At 44.2% G+C, this 18,550-nt stretch overlaps 1 protein-coding gene across 1 annotated transcript in view; it reads right to left on the reverse strand.

The window, feature by feature from the left end:
- Window positions 1-18,550, reverse strand: part of Piwil3 (piwi like RNA-mediated gene silencing 3) — a 32,725-nt gene extending 14,175 nt beyond the window's left edge. Inside the window, exons 1-10 of the mRNA XM_075976385.1 lie at window positions 18,523-18,550; window positions 17,221-17,337; window positions 16,185-16,396; window positions 14,879-15,000; window positions 13,506-13,589; window positions 10,100-10,288; window positions 7,530-7,641; window positions 1,254-1,380; window positions 940-1,057; window positions 86-200 (exon numbers count right to left, since the gene is read on the reverse strand). Coding sequence (XP_075832500.1) covers window positions 86-200; window positions 940-1,057; window positions 1,254-1,380; window positions 7,530-7,641; window positions 10,100-10,288; window positions 13,506-13,589; window positions 14,879-15,000; window positions 16,185-16,396; window positions 17,221-17,337; window positions 18,523-18,550 — 1,224 coding nt within the window. The remainder of the gene's footprint in view (window positions 1-85; window positions 201-939; window positions 1,058-1,253; window positions 1,381-7,529; window positions 7,642-10,099; window positions 10,289-13,505; window positions 13,590-14,878; window positions 15,001-16,184; window positions 16,397-17,220; window positions 17,338-18,522) is intronic.

Consider the following 18,550-nt stretch of genomic DNA (forward strand, 5'->3'; position numbering starts at 1 on the left):
GTCATCTTGAGGGGTAAAAAGCGACAATTGTGGTTATTAATGGGTTTTGAGCTGAAGGTGCTATGGCCAACTCCAACCTGCTTACCGATCGGGCACCTTGGAAAAGCTTTACTGAGCTCAGAACTCTTCCTGGCACAGACAGACTGTTGCCATCAAACGTCACCTTCCACTGCAGGAACTCATTTTTTATGTTCTGATTTCTGAAAAACAAATCCCAAGAGTTCCAACCAAGCAAGAAAATAACTTAGGTAGTTTCCCTTGAATCCAAGGTCTTACTCTACACTATGATGCCACAGACAAAACTCTGAGGGTGATGTCTTTTCCTCTTGGGCCTGTGCACTCATTTCTGGGCCAGTCTACCCTTGTTGGAAGCTAACACTTGAGTGTCAAGAGGATGGAGCTGTTCTGCCCACAAAGGACCACGTCTGTAATCATTGTTATGTATTATATATGTATGCATATATATGAGAGCTCACCCATGTATCTACATGTAGATTCTAGAACAATGAGGGATCTTCCTCTATATATAGCTCTCCACTTTAGTTTTGAGGCAAGGTCTCCCACTGTGCCTGGACCTCACCCACTTGAGCGAGATTGACTGGCCAACAAGCCCCTGGGATAACAGGTAAATGCCTGGCTTTTCATGCAAGCTGTAAACTCAGGTCCTCATGCTTCCGCAGTAGGCAGCTCACCCAAAAAGCCATCTGTCCAGCTGTTTTGAGGCAGAATCTCTTTATGCTGCCCAAACTGGGCACAAGTTTGTAAGTTCCGTCTCAGCCTCCAGTATGCTGGGATTTCAGACCCAAATTTCTATCCCTGGCTTATGATTCTCATTGTTTTAGCAGAAGGATCATAGGTGTCAAAAGGCTACATCCAGGTCTCAGCCTGCGTACAATGCCACATACAGGTACGCACACAGCAACCAAGAAAGGTACTTACGTCTGAATGTCCTTCATGAAATTGTTCAGTGTGATCCTCCGATTCACTGGGCTCATTCTCATTCTGTCAGTCAGCTGCGCCATTAGGCTATGGTTTTCAGATACAGCACGTGCTAGACCTATGGAAAATGCAAGAAGCTACAGCATACAGGTGAGGGTCAACTGGTCCTAGAGAAAATGCAAGTCTGTATCTAGGGACAGAATAACCAACTGCCTCAAAGGATGCAATTCCAGGTCAGAGTACTGGGAAAGCCTGAGTTTCTGCACCTGATGTTTAAAGAAGGGCTAACTTCCACAGAGCCATGTAAGTCATACCTGTCAGGTAACACAGCTGAGGGACCAGGAAGATAGGCTCATGAGGTGTAGACATCTGGCCCTTCTTCCACTTGCCCAAGCTCATCAAGAGTGGCTGATCCTGCTGAGTTATGATGGTCTTGTACCGCTGCTCCGTGGAGGTGAGAAAGACAAGAGGTCAACACAACTCCAGTAACTTCCCAGAAAGAGAAGCATGGGTCACACAAGACACAGAGACACCACACCCACTATTTCCCTAAAAATGTGTGGAGAATTTTTCTGTCTACATGGGTGTGGTAAGACCCCAGCCTTTACAAGCATCTGTGGCCAAAGGGAAGGGCTCCATAAAACACACCATCAAAACTATGTGTGGAGATGGATGACAAACTCTTGTGTGGTGTCTGTGTGCATGCACATGTGCGCACATGCAAGCAACGTGCCTCATATATGTGTTTGTGGTGTATGCATGTATGTGTGAGAGTGTACTTGTATGTGTACAATGTTGTCTGTAGCTGTGGGGTATGTATGTGCTAATATGTTTGCCTGTGTATGCTTGTAAAGATGTAATGTGTTCATGATATATCTGTGTTTGTGGTATATGCATGTGTGTGCATAAATATGAGCTAGTGTGCTTGCCTGTGTGTGTGTGTGATGTAGGAAGTCCTGTATGTGTTTGCTTTTGTTGATTAATGAATAAAGAAGCTGGCTTGGCCTGTGATAGGGCAGAGTAGAGCTAGTCAGGGAAAACTATACTGAATGCTGGGAGAAAGAAGGCAGAGTCATGAGACGCCATGGAGCCGCCAGAGGAGAAAGATGCACGTTGCCAGCAGGAACCTTGGCAGTAGGCCATGAGCCTCATGGTAAAATCTAAAATAATAGAAATGGGTTAATTTAAGAGATAAGAGTAAGCTAGAAATATGCATAAGCCAATAGGCCAAACAGTGTTGTAGTTAATACAGTTTCTGTGTGGTTGTTTCAGTTCTGGGCAGCTGGAAACAAACAAGTGACCTCCTTACAACAGAATGGTGCGCCAGCATGGTCGATTAGATCCATGTAAAATCTGAGAACAGACCTGTTGTGACCTAACCCTGGATCTGGGCAAAGGGAATAGCTCTCAGAGGCAATGAATGGATCCCCTCTGCCATGTTGGACTGGGCAGAGCCAAAAAGCAAAGCAGTCTTAGTCCTTGTAATACTGCTTAACATTTTTAAGAAGTGTTCCTAGGCTCCTGGACAAAAAAATTTCAGATACACAATAGGACATAAAAGACCTCTAAATGAAACTGGATGTCAATCTGTAGAAGAATGAAAAATAGATCCATATCTATCACCATGCACAAAACTCAAGTCCAAATGGATTAAAGACCTCAATATCAGTCCGAACACACTGAACCTGATAGAAGAGAAAGTGGGAAGTACTCTACAACACATGGGCACAGGAGACCACTTCCTACATATAACCCCAGCAGCACAGACATTAAGGGCCTCATTGAATAAATGGGACCTCCTGAGACTGAGAAGCTTCTGTAAAGCAAAGGACACTGTCACTAAGACAAAAAGGCAACCCACTGACTGGGAGAAGATCTTCACCAACCCCGCAAATGACAAAGGTCTGATCTCCAAAATATATAAAGAACTCAAGAAACTAGACTGTAAAAGGCTAATCAACCCAATTATAAAATGGGGCACTGAGCTGAACAGAGAATTCTCAACAGAAGAACTTCAAATGGCCAAAAGACACTTAAGGTCACGCTCAACTTCCTTAGCGATCAGGGAAATGCTAATCAAGACAACTTTAAGATACCATCTTACACCTGTCAGAATGGCTAAAATCAAAAACACCAATGATAGCCTTTGCTGGAGAGGTTGTGGAGAAAGAAAGGGGTACACTCATCCATTGCTGGTGGGAATGCAAACTTGTGCAACCACTCTGGAAAGCAGTGTGGCGGTTTCTCAGGAAATTCGGGATCAACCTACCCCTGGACCCAGCAATACCTCTCTTGGGAATATACCCAAGGGAGGCCCTATCATACAACAAAAGTATATGCTCAACTATGTTCATGGAAGCATTGTTTGTAATAGCCAGAACCTGGAAACAACCTAGATGCCCTTCAATGGAAGAATGGATGAAGAAAGTATGGAATATATACATATTAGAGTATTACTCAGCAGTAAAAAACAAGGACTTCTTGAATTTTGCTTACAAATGGAAATAGAAAACACTATCCTGAGTGAGGTAAGCCAGACCCAAAAAGAGGAACATGGGATGTACTCACTCATATTTGGTTTCTAGCCATAAATAAAGGACATTGAGCTTATAATTCGCGATCCTAGAGAAGCTAAATAAGAAGGTGAATCCAAAGGCAAACATATAGGCATCCTCCTGAATATTAACCTTCATCAGGCGATGAAAGGAGACAGAGACAGAGACCCACATTGGAGCACCGGACAGAAATCTCAAGGTCCAAATCAGGAGCAGAAGGAGAGGGAGCAAGGAACTCAGGACCACGAGGGGTACACCCACACACTGAGACAATGGGGATGTTCTATCGGGAATTCACCAAGGCCAGCTGGCCTGGGTCTGAAAAAGCCTGGGATAAAACCAGACTTGCTGAACATAGCGGACAATGAGGACTACTGAGAACTCAAGAACAATGGCAATGGGTTTTTGATCCTACTGCACGTACTGGCTTTGGGGGAGCCTAGGCAGTTTGGATGCTCACCTTACTAAACCTGGATGGAGATGGGCGGTCCTTGGACTTCCCACAGGTCAGGGAACCCTGATTGCTCTTCGAGCTGATGAAGGAGAGGGACTTGATCGGGGGAGGGGGAGGGAAATGGGAGGCGGTGGCGGGGAGGAGGCAGAAATTCTTAATAAATAAATAAATTAAAAAAAAAAGACCTAAATGAAGCACAGTGTGTTTAATGTACGTAGGCTTGGGAGAGAGAGGAAAAAGAGTAAAGAGACAGTAAATGTAATACAAAAGAGTACAGACAGTCATAGATTCAAGGAGTAAAGATAATAAAATATTAAACTTGTAGAAAAGATAATAGAATAAGAAAAATAAGCCACACAAAGATGGAATATGCACAGAGAATCTGAATTATACATATTATTGCGTTTTCTTTAATTTTTTGACTGTGAAGAAGCTAAGTACAGAGAGACATTTCATTGTATGGGCTGATAAGTTAAACCAACATATATATTTTAAAGGTATCTTTACTCCAAAATTTGGGTCTAAGGATTTGTTGCTTTGGAAAAGAGATTCTTTTGTTTTACAGAGGATGAGAACCTATGGACTCCTTCTAGACTAATGTGGCTTGATGGACCAAGGTCCCCTAAAAGATCTCTGTGAATACCCCCAAAAATTACTTTGCCCAACAAAAAGCAAGAAGCAGTTTGGAGAGAACTATGTCCATATCCCCAAATATTGTTTATAAATGTTTGTTTACATTTAAAGGGTAATATGTTATAGAGACTTGCATTGGTATGGATCTTGGTCTATTGATACAAATTTAAGGTCAATTTTGTTATGTGTATATTTCTGCTCTTGATTAAGGGATTGTGTTTGTGCAGCTCATTTAAAAATGTAATGTATAATTAAGAAATAAAGGTTAATAGGTAATCATCTATAATAGTCAAGCTTGTAGTCATGTTAGGTTTTCTAGATATAGAGAGATAAATTTCAGTTAGATTGGTAATCTTCAAACCTTTCAAAGATCTACAGAATATGCCATTTAAAATATTTTAAGAACCTAGGACTTTTTATAACAATGAGACACATCTGCTCCTGGCAGCACCAATTCAAGAGGAAGATGGGTATTGAAGAGGCTCCTCATGGAGTTTGTTAGTCATTTGGGCAAGAAACTGCTCTTCCTTGACCTGCTTGATGTTATGCTGTATGGACTGGACTTATAGAACCCACAGAAAGATGACTGCTGAACTTGCCTAAAGAAGGTTAGAATGTCCTTTGGGGTTCCTGCTTCATGAAAGAGTCTGCTAGATATTCTGTAGGACACACAAAGTGACTTGACAAACTGCCAATATAGGTGGAACTGTCTTTGAAATTTCCTGCTTCGTGGAAAAGTCTGCCAGATACTATGGGCCTGTATACTGAAGATGGGTACCCCAATGATACAGAAGAACATTGGGTGACTGTCTAGGCAATGAGATGTCTCTGTCAATTCTAGAGTTCTGGAACTTCCTGTTTACTTAGGTGATATATCCTTCTGGAGTCTTTGATGGATTAAAGAATAGATAGTTACAGTTATAATTTTCCTTAGTTATGATAAAAGATAAAGTACATATACATATTGTAAATGTAATTCTTGCTTGATGCCTGTTTTGTTATATGTAATTTTGCTATGTTAAAGTTAAAGCCTTCCTTTTTGTTTAAACAGAAAAGGGGAAATGGTGTGAAAAGTCATTCAGTATATGTGTTGCTTTTATTGGTTAATGAATAAAGAAACTAGCTTGGCCTGTGATAGGGCAGAGTAGAGCTAGGTGGGAAAACTAAACTGAAGGCTGGGAGAAAAAAGGCAGAGTCGTGAGACACCATGGAGTCGCCAGAGGAGAAAGATGCAAGTCGCTAGCTGGAACGTTGGCAGTAGGCCATGAGCCTTGTGGCAAAATATAATAAAAATTGGTTAATTTAAGAGATAAGAGTGAGCTAGAAATATGCATAAGCTAATAGGCCAAGTAGCATTGTAGTTAATACAGTTTTTGTGTGGTTATTTCAGTTCTTGGAAGCTGGGAACAAACAAGCGGTCTCCTTACATCAAGTGCACGTGTGCATGTGTGTATGTGTGTGTGTGTGTGTGTGTAGGTTAGAGGTCAGCATGAAGTGTCCTGATCTATCACTCACCATTTACCTCAAGACAGGGTTTCACTGCACCTGAACCCTACAGATCAGGCAGACTGGCCCACAGGTCTCTGCAATCCTGCCTCCACATGCCAGCAGTGGTTTATAAACACTGCCAGCTCTGGCTTTTATGTGGATGACAGGGATTCAAATGTGGGTCTTCATGCTTGAGTGGCGAGCACTTCACTCTCCAAGCCATCACCCCAGTCCAAGAGACTTACAAAAAGGGCAAAACCTCCTCCCTCCTAAATGTCAGTTACGGGTCTTCCAGCCTCTCTGCTGAGTCATTTCTGCTAAACTTAGACCCTGCATGCAGCTTCAGCTGTTGTTTTTGTCTTTTCTCATGCCACCTCCCATTCAACACCTCACTGTTGGGGGACCCTTCTTCCTGTATGCTTGAGTACTGGAAACCAGACTTGGGTCCTCTGGTGGAACAATTTGCATCATCTTTCCAGCCCAAGCAGCTGCTCTAGAGTATCCTCATGACACCCTGTCCTATCTGAGACTCCCCACCACAGTACTCACCAACCGTCCCCAAGCTGGTGCCTGTGCCCTGTCCCACCCTCCCCTGAGACCCATACCATCATCCTTTGACCCCAGAGCAACGGCCTCACTAAGTTTTCCTTCTCCATTTCTTTTTTTCGGTTAGCAAATAAAAGACTGGAGTTTCTTATGACATCTTCATGCATGTTACATGAAGTGCCATTACACTTTGCTGTCTTGCTCCCATTGCCCTGACCTCTGTCTTCTGTATTCCCCTTTCCTCACTCCAAAAGGGTTCCCTTCTGCTTTCATGTCTTCTAAATATGTGTGATATGGAGCCAAGTCATGGAACCAACTTACACATCCATGAATAGATACACGGGTAAAGAACTCTGATACATAGAATACTTGAGAGCAGAGGTGGGCAGTGTATGAGGAAGTGGTAGGAAAGGGTGAGAAGAATAACAGCGTGTTTCAAGATCAAAGCACATGGCACAGATGCCGAGAGTTCATAGCTCCATATGATACATGTGCGCGCGTGCACGCATGTGTGATGGTCATGATCACATATGGTAGCAACATATAGGTGATATATATTGCATATATCACACTCTGCTCAATACCATTGGCTCACAGTGCAATCTGGTTTGTCCCAGCACATAAAATGTGACTCCAGGTGGTTTCTGCCCCACGCAGTTCCTGTCTTACTAGCTTTGTTGGTGACAAAACCTGCCAGACACATCCCGAGTCCCATGTTTCTCCCTCATCTGCCCAGCTCAGTCCTTTCTGCTTTTCTGAAATACTCTGTGACCTCTTCAGTAAATGACCATGCCTCCATAGATAGAGCAGAATGTATTAATACATGTTTCAGCCACCTAAAGACAACGTAGAAATCAATTTATCTAATATGAGCATCTTCACGATTTAAATATTTAGAGAGAGAAATCCCTTACCTCCCTGTAGTAGTCTATGTAGGTGGTCTTGCTGCCATCAAATTTTTCAAATGTATCTTTAGGTTTCTTCTCCCAGTTGACATCATCGATTCTGTAGGTTTTATTGTTGTACCTGTGGTGGAGGTAAGAATCAAGCTCTGACCATTCATGGTACACAGCCATGCTGGGAAGAGAGTATTGCAAATTCTGACACACTGTGCAAGTTCATCCATGCCAGGGGTCTTGTCCATCTTATTTTTTAGAATACACAGGGTTGACCATTTGATCATCAACAAGGTTTTACATTTCATCTATCAAGAAAGAATACCAAAATGCTAAGTGGCTCTTACCTAACCTGAATCTCCTGGTCCTACCCAAGGCAGTCACTGAGTGCTCTTGTCTCTCTCCACTCTGACCTGGTCACACATTTCATATAAATCAGAGTACTCAGAGAATACACAATCATTTCTGACTTGTTTCCTCCACCGGTCATAAGCATGTCATACATTCCTATTTCTAAGTAATATTCCATTGTATAAACATAAAATGCCTCATCTACTGACAAAATGGTAGACATCAAGTCTGCTCAGCTTTGGACTGTGATGGAATTTATGGTCATCTTGGTAGACACGAGCTCTCACTTCCTTTTGGAAATACCTATATAGCTGAGTGGGTTTCCTATATAGGTTATATGGGAAATACCTATACAACTGATATGGGAAATACCTATACAACTGATATGGGAAATACCTATATAACTGAGTGGGTTTCCTATACAGGTTATATGGGAAATACCTATATAACTGAGTGGGTTTCCTATACAGGTTATACGGGAAATACCTGTATAACTGAGTGGTTTCCTATACAGATTATATGGGAAATACCTATATAAGTGGGTCAAGGGTAACGTCATTGTCACCGCTGAGGGCATGTCAGGTTGTTTTCCAGAGAAATGGTTTCAGAGTCCTACACTTTTTACACTCCAGTGATATTTCACTTGTGGTTGGTTCTGACTTGTCACCTCTGCACTGGACTGTTTATCTTGGCTGTCCCCATGAGTGTGAAGTAGCACACTGGGTACAGTAGCATCCCTGTTACCCAGGGTGAGCACCACTTCACTTCCTGGTCAGCAGTGTGCTCCCTTCCAACAAGCGTCTGGAAACATGTCTGGTCAGAGGCTTTCCTCATTCATAAAAACCGAGTCGTCTTTTCATTGTGCTGTTTATATATATTCTGTAAGCACCTTTACAAGCTGTGTGACTCAAGAGCATTTTCTCCCTTCCTGTCCGTTTGTCCTCATGTCTTCACAGTGTGCTTACAACACTCTACCTATGCTCCCCCCTTTCTTTTTGGGGTCTTATCTAGGAGTGCTTTTCTTTCATCTAACGTCTGATGTTTCTAATAAAATTATATTTTCACAAAGTCTATTTTGAATTTCCAAGTTAAATTTGGGTGAGTTTTGTGTGTTCTGTAAGGAGGAGAAGACAGATGCTCAGTTACCCCAGCGCATTATTATAAAGACTGTGCTTGACCTGAAGTGATCCACATTCCCATCAAACACCCAGGGACTATGAAGGGCTCAACTTAACTGGACTCTCAGCTCATCACTCTGCTGGCACCAGCATATCAGGGTTCCTGTGTTTTCTAATAAAGTCTAAAGTCAGGCGAGGTGAGCCTTGGCTCTGTTTTTCCTGCTAGTTTGGCTGCATCACTGGTTCCTTAATTGCACTTACTCATCAAGGTAAAGTTTCTGATTCAGAAGGAGAAATGAAGATAAAGCATCCTCCAAGGTGGAAGCTGCCCTCAGGCTAAACCTAGCACTAGACACCAACAGCTTAGAACAGGATGAACTCGAGCAGAAAAACCATCAAGGTCCAGGAGCAAACAAAGGGATATGCAGGGGCATGAGACAGACACCAGACACATTCGCCCCCACACCCAATCCTCAAGCCGGGTAAGCAAGTGAGAAGGATCACATGATGCTTATTTTCCTACTTTAGCCTTGAATTTCATTAATGCGTGCTGCAGAATATTTGTTTAGCTACGTAAGGATGCATTTGTTTACGCTGTGGAATATTTATTTAGCTACGTAAGGATGAGCTGCATTTGTTTAATTGTGTAACCATGTGTTGCCATTTTACCTTGCCTACCTAAGGTCTAATAAAAGGCTGAATGGCCAATAGTGAGGGAGGAAGGATAGGCGGGACTTCCAGGCAAGGAGAGTAAGTGGAGGAGGAATTTAGATGGGGGGAAGAAAGGAAAGGCGACAACAGGGAGATGCCAGGGCCAGTCAGACATGGAAGACACAGGAAAGTAGGACGTATAGAAAGAAAGAGGTTAAAAAAAAGCCCTGAGGCAAAACGTAGATGAATAGAAAAAGACTGAATTAAGTTAAAAGAGCTAGAGGGATAAACCTAAGCTAAGGTCAAGCATTCATAATTAATAAGTCTTCCGAGTCTTAATTTGGGAGCTGGTTGGTGGCCCAAAGAAAACTCCAACTACAAATGTGTGCTGTTTGAGCATGACAAAGCTTTTCATGAGGGACTAAAGCGACAGCCAGAGCGACTAGTCAGTGTCTGAAACAGACTTACGTGGTGTAAACAATGGATCCCACCACCTCTTCAGAGACTTCTTCCTTTTTCGTGGCTTTATCATTCTTCTCAAGTATGAGGTCCAACACAGTTTTCTTCTGGAGCAGCCTGTGCGTCACGTCAGCACACAGGGTCAGGCTCTTCTCATACGGTAGGATGGAAGTAGTGTAGCTACGCTTGATGTCCATTCTGTGAAAGAATCCATTACACAGAGGCCAGTCCCAGCATTCCATGTCAGAACTGGGCTCACCACAGGAGCTGCTTGGTCTAAATTCCTTATTTTCATCAGGTCCCTTCTAATCTTCAGAAGGACCATTGAAGGAAGTCCACTTACAAGCCACCCATGATCTTTGTCAAACTATACTTATAGCCATGGTGCTCAAAGCATCAAGCTAGATGTAATTTTATATGCTGTAACATTTGACACCAGCAGCACAGACATATAGAGTTAATTAATGTTATCCACATTGTTCTAGAGGAAATTACCCAGGCCTCATTTGATTCATTGTTCATGTAATAGCTAGAATATGGAACAATGCTTATCAAGCCAAGAATGGTTGCATATGGCTGGTAGAAGCAAGAGGATCTCTTAAGTCAGAAGCCACTCTGGTCTACATAGTGAATTCTAGAACAGCCAGGGCTACACAGTGAGCCCCCACCTGAATGCCAAACAAAAGTTTATCATACTCAGTTTTCATTTGACATGCAGTACCACACTACGGAACCTGGGGCTCATCCTTCTCCCACCTCAGTATAAAGCTTTCATTATTGTTTCTTTAAGAAGGGGTCTCTCTACATAGCTCTGGCTGTCCTGTAACTCACATTGTAGAGCAGGCCGGCCTCAAAACCACAGAGATCCATCTGCCTCTGCCTCCAGAGTGCTGGAATTAAGGTCATGCACTGCCACCATCTCAGCCTGTCTCAGTACCTTGAGTGCTGGGATTGTTTTTAAGGTCAATCTTTTCACCTTACATTAAATTGAATTTGCTTTTTGGGACAGGGACTTCCTCTGTAATCTTAAACTCTCATCAATCCTGTCTCAGCCTCCCACATGCTGGGATTATCCAAGCCTGGCATGGTGAATCTTCGCTGTTCACAATTGGTGGGTGTCACTTAAAAATCCCTGCTCCTTGCTGCAGACTCTGCATTTGGTGAGCTAGAGGCAATGCTAGAGAGCTCATCTGGGTTGTGATAATGACGGAAAGCTACCACCCAGGCTCAGAATCAGGGCTGTGAGTTGGCCCACCCCAACATCCAACACATCTATGAGCATGTGGAGGGGATGAACCTACAGATCCAAAACATCAGGATCTCCATGACACAGGACAACAATAGGTTATCCAAGAGGAAGCCCAGGGGGAGCTCATTATCAGTGGCATAGCAGAAGCCAGAGGCCTGGAGCCAGACCAATGGCTTCAAAGACTCACAGCAGTGAACACTTGCAAGGAAAGTTGAATGTATTAAAGGGCAAATTAATTCAACGCAATGCCCATCAAAATCCCAGCAAAATTCTTCCAAGACCTCAAAAGAATGGCACTCAAATCAACTTCATATGGAAAAGCAAAAAACCCAGGATAGCCAAAACAATCCTATACAATAAAAGAATTTCTGGAGGCATCACAATCCCTGACTTCAAACTCTACTACAGAGCTACAGTACTGAAAACAGCCTGGTATTGGCATAAGAACAGACAGAAGGACCAATGGAACTGAATAGAAGACCCGGATATCAATCCACACATCTTCAAACACCTGATCTTTGATAAATAAGCAAAAGATATCAAATGGAAAAAAGAAAGCATATTTAACAAGTGGTGCTGGCATAACTGGATTATCAACATGTAGAAGAATGAAAATAGATCCATATCTATCACCATGCACAAAAGTCAAATCCAAATGGATCAAAGACCTCAACATAAAGCCAGTCACACTGAACCTTATAAAGAGAAAGTGGAAAGTACACTTGAATGCATTGGCACAGGAGATCACTTCCTAAATCTAACTCCAGCAGCTTAGACACTGAGAGAAACAATAAATGAAACCTCCTGAAACTGAAAATTTAAAGCAAAGGACACGATCAACAAGACAAAACAACAGCCTACAGAATGGGAAAAGATCAACCCCACATCAGACAGAGGTCTGATCTCCAAAATACACAAAGAACAAGAAATTGGACACCAAAAGAACACATAATCCAATAAAAAAATAGAGTACAGGCCTAAACAGAGAACTCTCAACAGAGGGAATCTCAAATGGCTGAAAGATAAAAAAATGTTCAACATCCTTCGTCAGAGAAATGCAAATCAAAACAACTCTGATATTCCATCTTACACCTGTAAGAATGGCCAAAATCAAAAACACTAATAACAACTTATGCTGGAGAGGTTGTGGGGGAAAAGGAACACTTTTGCATTGCTGCTGGGAATGCAAGCTGGTACAACCCCTTTGGATGTCAGTGTGGCAATTTCTCAGAAAATTAGGAAACAACTTTCCTCAAGACCCAGTAATACCACTTTTGGGTATATATTCAAAGATGGTCAATTGTGCCACAAGGACATATACTCAGCTAAGTTCATAGCAGCTTTGTTTGTCATATCCAGAACCTGGAAACAACCTAAATGCCCCTCTACTGAAGAATGGATAAGGAAAATGTGGTACATTTACACAATGGAATACTACACAGCAGAAAAAAATGACAGCTTGAATTTTGCAGGAAAATGGATGGAGCTAGAAAACATTTTGAGTGAGGTAACCCAAACAGAAAGACAATTATCAGATGTACTCACTCATAGGTGGTTTTTAAACATAAAGCAAAGAAAAACAGCCTACAAACCACAATCCCAGAGAATTTAGACAACAATGAGGACACTAAGAGAGACTTACATAGATCTAATCTACATGGGAAGTAGAAAAAGACAAGCTCTCCTGAGTAAATTGGGAGCATGAGGATCTTGGGGAAGGGATGAAGGGTCGGGGGAGAGGCAGGAAGGGGAGCACAGAAAAACACAGAGCTCAATTAATATCAATAAAAATATATTAAAATAAAAATATATTAAAAAGCAATAAACACCTTAAATACTTAAAATAAATAAAGGGCAAATTGTGTGACTCATCGGGCCACCCTGCAACTCCCATGATGAGCCTTCTTTATCTGTTAGCTATATTTGCTCTTTGGTTTTTCTTTTAAGTTATGTTTTGTTTTGGGGAAGAGGTCGCAAGGGCAAGAGATGTGAGGGGATGGGGGAGAGGTGGGATCCGAAGGCATGGGATGAAACCCACAAAAGATCCATAAAGTTAAAAGAACAAAAAGAATCACACCACTTCAAATCAGAGTAGCAGTCTCCAAGTTGATTTTCTAATTAAATTTTTACATATCAGTTTAGCCTTCCTCCCCATTTTTCTCAAACCTTGAGGCCTGGAGCAGGTTTCTGAGGTCTCTGAGGTCTCCAGGATTTGACTCCATCTCTTCCATGTTATTCAGCTTTAGCAGTCTGGAAATGCAGGGAGAGGACGCTCAGTGAGTGCGACCTGGAGCACACACAAAGACACACGAGGAAAGCTACAAACACAAAGTGCTCGGTAGGGAAAGCATGTGATGAGGTTGGCCTCAAGGTAGGCAGAGTATCCTTCGCTCCCGGGACTGACCTGGAAAACATCCTGCAGACTCCACAACCCAAATGGTCCTTATATGAGTTTAGAACAGAACACATACATATTTAAGACACAAGGGGCAGACACGCAGTGTAGACATCTGTTCCTTTTTCCAGACAGGTGGCAGACCCAGGAAGTGGGCCTGGGCAGGATGATAAATACTAGGGACCAGATGCTGAACTTGCACGTTGACTCTGAGGTTCAAACATCATTTTACTCAGAAGTCTCTTGTTTGTAGCAGCTTGTGCGGCCTCAAGAGCACATACAGTTAAAGGGATGTGGCTTTGTTAACTTCCAGGCATGGAGAGCACAGTGAGTGAGTGGGGGGGCCCCCACAGTGAGTGAGTGGGGGGGGCCCACAGTGAGTGAGTGGGGGGGGCCCACAGTGAGTGAGTAGGGAGGCGCACACACAGTGAGTGAGTGGGGGGAGCACAGTGAGTGGGGGGAGCACAGTGAGTGAGTGGGGGGAGCACAGTGAGTGGGGAGGCGCACAGTGAGTGGGTGGGGGAGCACAGTGAGTGAGTGGGGGAGCACAGTGAGTGAGTGGGGGAGCACAGTGAGTGAGTGGGGGAGCACAGTGAGTGAGTGGGGGAGCACAGTGAGTGAGTGGGGGGGCCCCACAGTGAGTGAGTGGGGGGGCCCCACAGTGAGTGAGTGGGGGGGCCCCACAGTGAGTGAGTGGGGAGGCGCACACACAGTGAGTAGGGAGGCGCACACACAGTGAGTGAGTGGGGGGAGCACAGTGAGTGAGTGGGGGGAGCACAGTGAGTGAGTGGGGGGAGCACAGTGAGTGAGTGGGGGGAGCACAGTGAGTGAGTGGGGGGAGCACAGTGAGTGAGTGGGGGGAGCACAGTGAGTGAGTGGGGGGAGCACAGTGAGTGAGTGGGGGAGCACAGTGAGTGAGTGGGGGAGCACAGTGAGTGAGTGGGGGGAGCACAGTGAGTGAGTGGGGGAGCACAGTGAGTGAGTGGGGGGAGCACAGTGAGTGAGTGAGGGGAGCACAGTGAGTGAGTGGGGGGAGCACAGTGAGTGAGTGGGGGGAGCACAGTGAGTGAGTGGGGGGAGCACAGTGAGTGGGGGGAGCACCACGGGGAGCATCGTGGGTGGGGAAAGATCGTGTCTCACTCACTTTGAAAAGAGGATGTTGTAATAGCGAAGCCATTCTGGGTGATTGGGGTGGAGCTCACTGGACAGCCGGATCCTGATTCTCACTTTGCCATCACTTTCAGTCTGGCTGACAAGTTCCATTTCCTAAGATTTCAAACAGAACAAGGTGTGAGGGATGCTGGGGAGACAGCCCAGTCAGTAAATTACTTGCTGAGGAAGCATGAGGACCTGAATTCAGTTCCCAGTTCTGGCCTCATATGTATACACACCTGTACACATATAAGAACACACCCACACACTTTAAAGCAAACAAAAAATTGAGGTATTCAAGAAAACTAGGTCCCACTGAATGACAGAAAACATGCCACTCGATTCCCCACACCAAGGTGGGGTTTCTTCTCACGCTCAGAAATCACAATCTACAGATGTGAGCACCACAATATTATCCTTAAACTATCTTTTTACTTAAGCTTCGGAAAGGAATTGGTTTGACCAAGCAATATAAATTTTAAGCTGGAAGAAAACTGAAAAAATATGTATATATAAAGTAGTGCCCTGTCCAAACTTATATTGGATGAAGTTCATAATGAAACAAAGGTTTATGTGTGTATGTGTGTGTGCATGCATTTGTATGTTTTTAAGAGAGAGAGAATGCCGAAGGCCAATGGTTCTGTGTCTTCCTCAATCGATATCTACCTGGAGTTTGAAGCAAGGTCTTACTGGACTTGGAGGTCACCAATTTAAGTAGACTGGACGTTACAGCCAGCCCCAGGGATCCTCTGTCTCTGCCTCCCCTGCTCTGGGATCACAGGCATACACTGGATCCACTCATCTTTTCATGCAGGGGCTGGGGATCCAAACCTGCACACCAGCACTCTGCTGGCTAAGTCACCTCCCTGGCACCTCTATCACCAGTTTTGGCCTGCATTGTGCTTAAATCTCATTTAACCTCTACTTAGGCACTAAAATGAGGAACTTCAAAACCCATGACATTCAAACTTGGGTGTCAGGCTGTGTGTATGTGTGTGTGTGTGTGTGTGTGTGTGTGTGTGTGAGAGAGAGAGAGAGAGAGAGAGAGAGAGAGAGAGAGAGAGAGAGAGAAGAGAAGGGGAGGGGAGGGGAAAGGAGGGGAGGGGAGGGAAGGGAAGGGAAGAGGAGAGGAGAGGAGAGGAGAGGAGAGGAGAGGAGAGGAGAGGAGAGGAGAGGAGAGGAGAGGAGAGGAGAGGAGAGGAGAGGAGAGGAGAGGAGAGGAGAGCAGCCCCACAATTGAGGTCCTGGTTACTATTGTTCAGAAGATTCTTAGAAAACTGTTGCAAACATTACTTAACCGAATGTTGTAGCCTCCGAGGTAAGAGCAATGAGTTTCCATCGAATATGTGGAAGTTGCCAAGTATAGACTTATGTCTGAGCAGTAAATCTGTGCGGATAGTCATATCCTTTATGTCAGGTTGGTAATCAATATTGTACTTATATGCGATTTCATGGCCACAGGTTACTTGGTAATGGTTTGTCTGTAGTTTAATCACTTCACCTCCCGTCCCTAGAAAGCAAGGCACATTACTTTAGACCAGTGGTCCTCAATTTGGGGGTCAAAGAACCCTTTCACAGAGGTTGCCTAAGACTATCAGAAAACACAGGTATTAACATTAACATATTCATAACAGTAGCAAAATTAGTCATAAAGTAGAATGAGATAGTTTTATGGTTAGGGTCACCACAACATAAGGAATTTATTAATGAGGGTCGCAGCATTACGAAAGCTGAGAACCACTGCTTTAGACACTGTAAGTGGGAAGAAAAAAGCGCACAACCCATCCAGACCCCTACACCAGACCATCACATCTGAAAGTGACGCTGTCACACAATCCGTGGGGAATCTGTTACCTGTTGTTCATGGTGACTGCTCGAAGCTGTAGGGAATCTTTTAAATACATATTATCATTTCTTCTGCATGTGTGGTGTGTGCTTGTCTGGGCATGTAAGTGCAGTCACACAAATGCCACAGGAAGGGCAGAGGACAGCTGTGAGCATTGGACCTGACACCTGTTTGAAGCAGCGTCTCTGTTGTTCTCCACTGTGTGTGCCCTGCTAGCTGCTCTGGGAGCTTTCGGGGCGTCCCCTGTCTCCACTTTCCAAATCTTGCTATAGGAGGACTGGGAGACTGGGATCACACACAAACACACACGCAAACACACACACCTGCATACTACTTTATGTGGGTTCCAGGGATTTGAACTCATACATGCACAGAAAGCATGTTTCCCATCCTGAGCCTCCTCTCCAGATGTTTGTAACACTACTTAGCTTTACATTTCAACTTAAAATAAAAATAGTTTTATAGGATTCCTTTCGAGGTCAGCATACCTGCCTTTGAATCTTTAACATGCTTCATGTCCTTCCTGGTATTCACCACAATGTCTTGGAAGATTCCACCACAAGGCCTCTGAGTCAGCCCCTTTGTTATGGCTGTGGCGTGGTGTTCTACACAGGAACAAATACACACAACAAACAGGGGGAATAAGGGGTTTGAAGAGAGCCTGGTGCCTGGAGCACACACTGCTCACTGCTCCTACAGGAGACCAGGTATGGTTCCTAGCATTTCTGTTGGACAGCTAGCAACCACCTAGAACTCCAGCTTCAGGAAGTCGATGCACTCTTCTGGCCTCCTTGGGCACCTGCACACACATGCACATACCCCCACACAGACACATTCTTAAAAATAAAAAAGTTAAATCTTTTAAAAATACAACAGATTATGTTAAGCCTCAGCTAGTAACAAGACAGTCAAGAGTGTGAAAGATGGAGAAGCTTGCCAAAATCTCTGCCAACAACTCCTCAGCTTGCACAGTGGCACCGTGGAAAGTTGGTTCCTGCTCCCAAATTCATCACTCATTCACTATGGGATGCGTAAGCCAGCAGCCTAGGCAGTACATGCCCTCTTATGGGCACCAGAATGCACCAACCAAAGGTTTAAATTCAGGCTTTCCATATCCATATGCAGGTGCACACAAGAGCGGGAGACGGCTCAGCTGGTAAAGGGTCCTTATGTTTGCATGGCAGATGCGAGTTCAGCCCTGCAGCACCTCTGTAAAGAGCTGTGTATACAGAGACACATGCCTATATATTCCCGGCACTGTGGAGACGGACACAGGAGGACCCTAGGCGCTTTCTGGCTAGCCAGTCTGGCAGAGAGGGCAAGCTCTGGGGTTAGTGAAAGACCTTGCTGGAAAAAAAAAAAAACCTGGAAAGCAGCCAACATCAGCCTCTGGCCTCCATGTGCCCCCCCAACATACAGAAAGTACAAAGAAAAGTACATTAAATACAAATAAAAGGTGGGGTGCATCTCAAGATGTTTGACTGTGGCAATTAAAGTGGGAACCTGTCTGGAGGCCGACTGTGTGAACCACACCCTTGGCAAGGGAGAGCAGCCAAGCTCTCCAGCACCCTCCGCTTGCACCCCTGTCCCAAAGATGCTCCCAGGAAGAACACTGGGATGGTTGGCTGTTCAAGCTTTCCCATGCAGCAGCTTAGGAGATTCTCTGTCTGCCAAGGGCGTTTTTACATGCTAACTTTACTGAAGTTGCAAGATGGCAATGCTGACCAGCCTGTCAGATAACAACAGCCATTTCTATTTTGTCGGCTTTTAAACTGAAGACAACAACTCACTCCAGGAAGCCAAGTGGCCACGCCACAT

This window comes from Microtus pennsylvanicus, chromosome 1 (assembly GCF_037038515.1).
Source record: "Microtus pennsylvanicus isolate mMicPen1 chromosome 1, mMicPen1.hap1, whole genome shotgun sequence".
Classification (NCBI taxonomy): Eukaryota; Metazoa; Chordata; class Mammalia; order Rodentia; family Cricetidae; genus Microtus; species Microtus pennsylvanicus.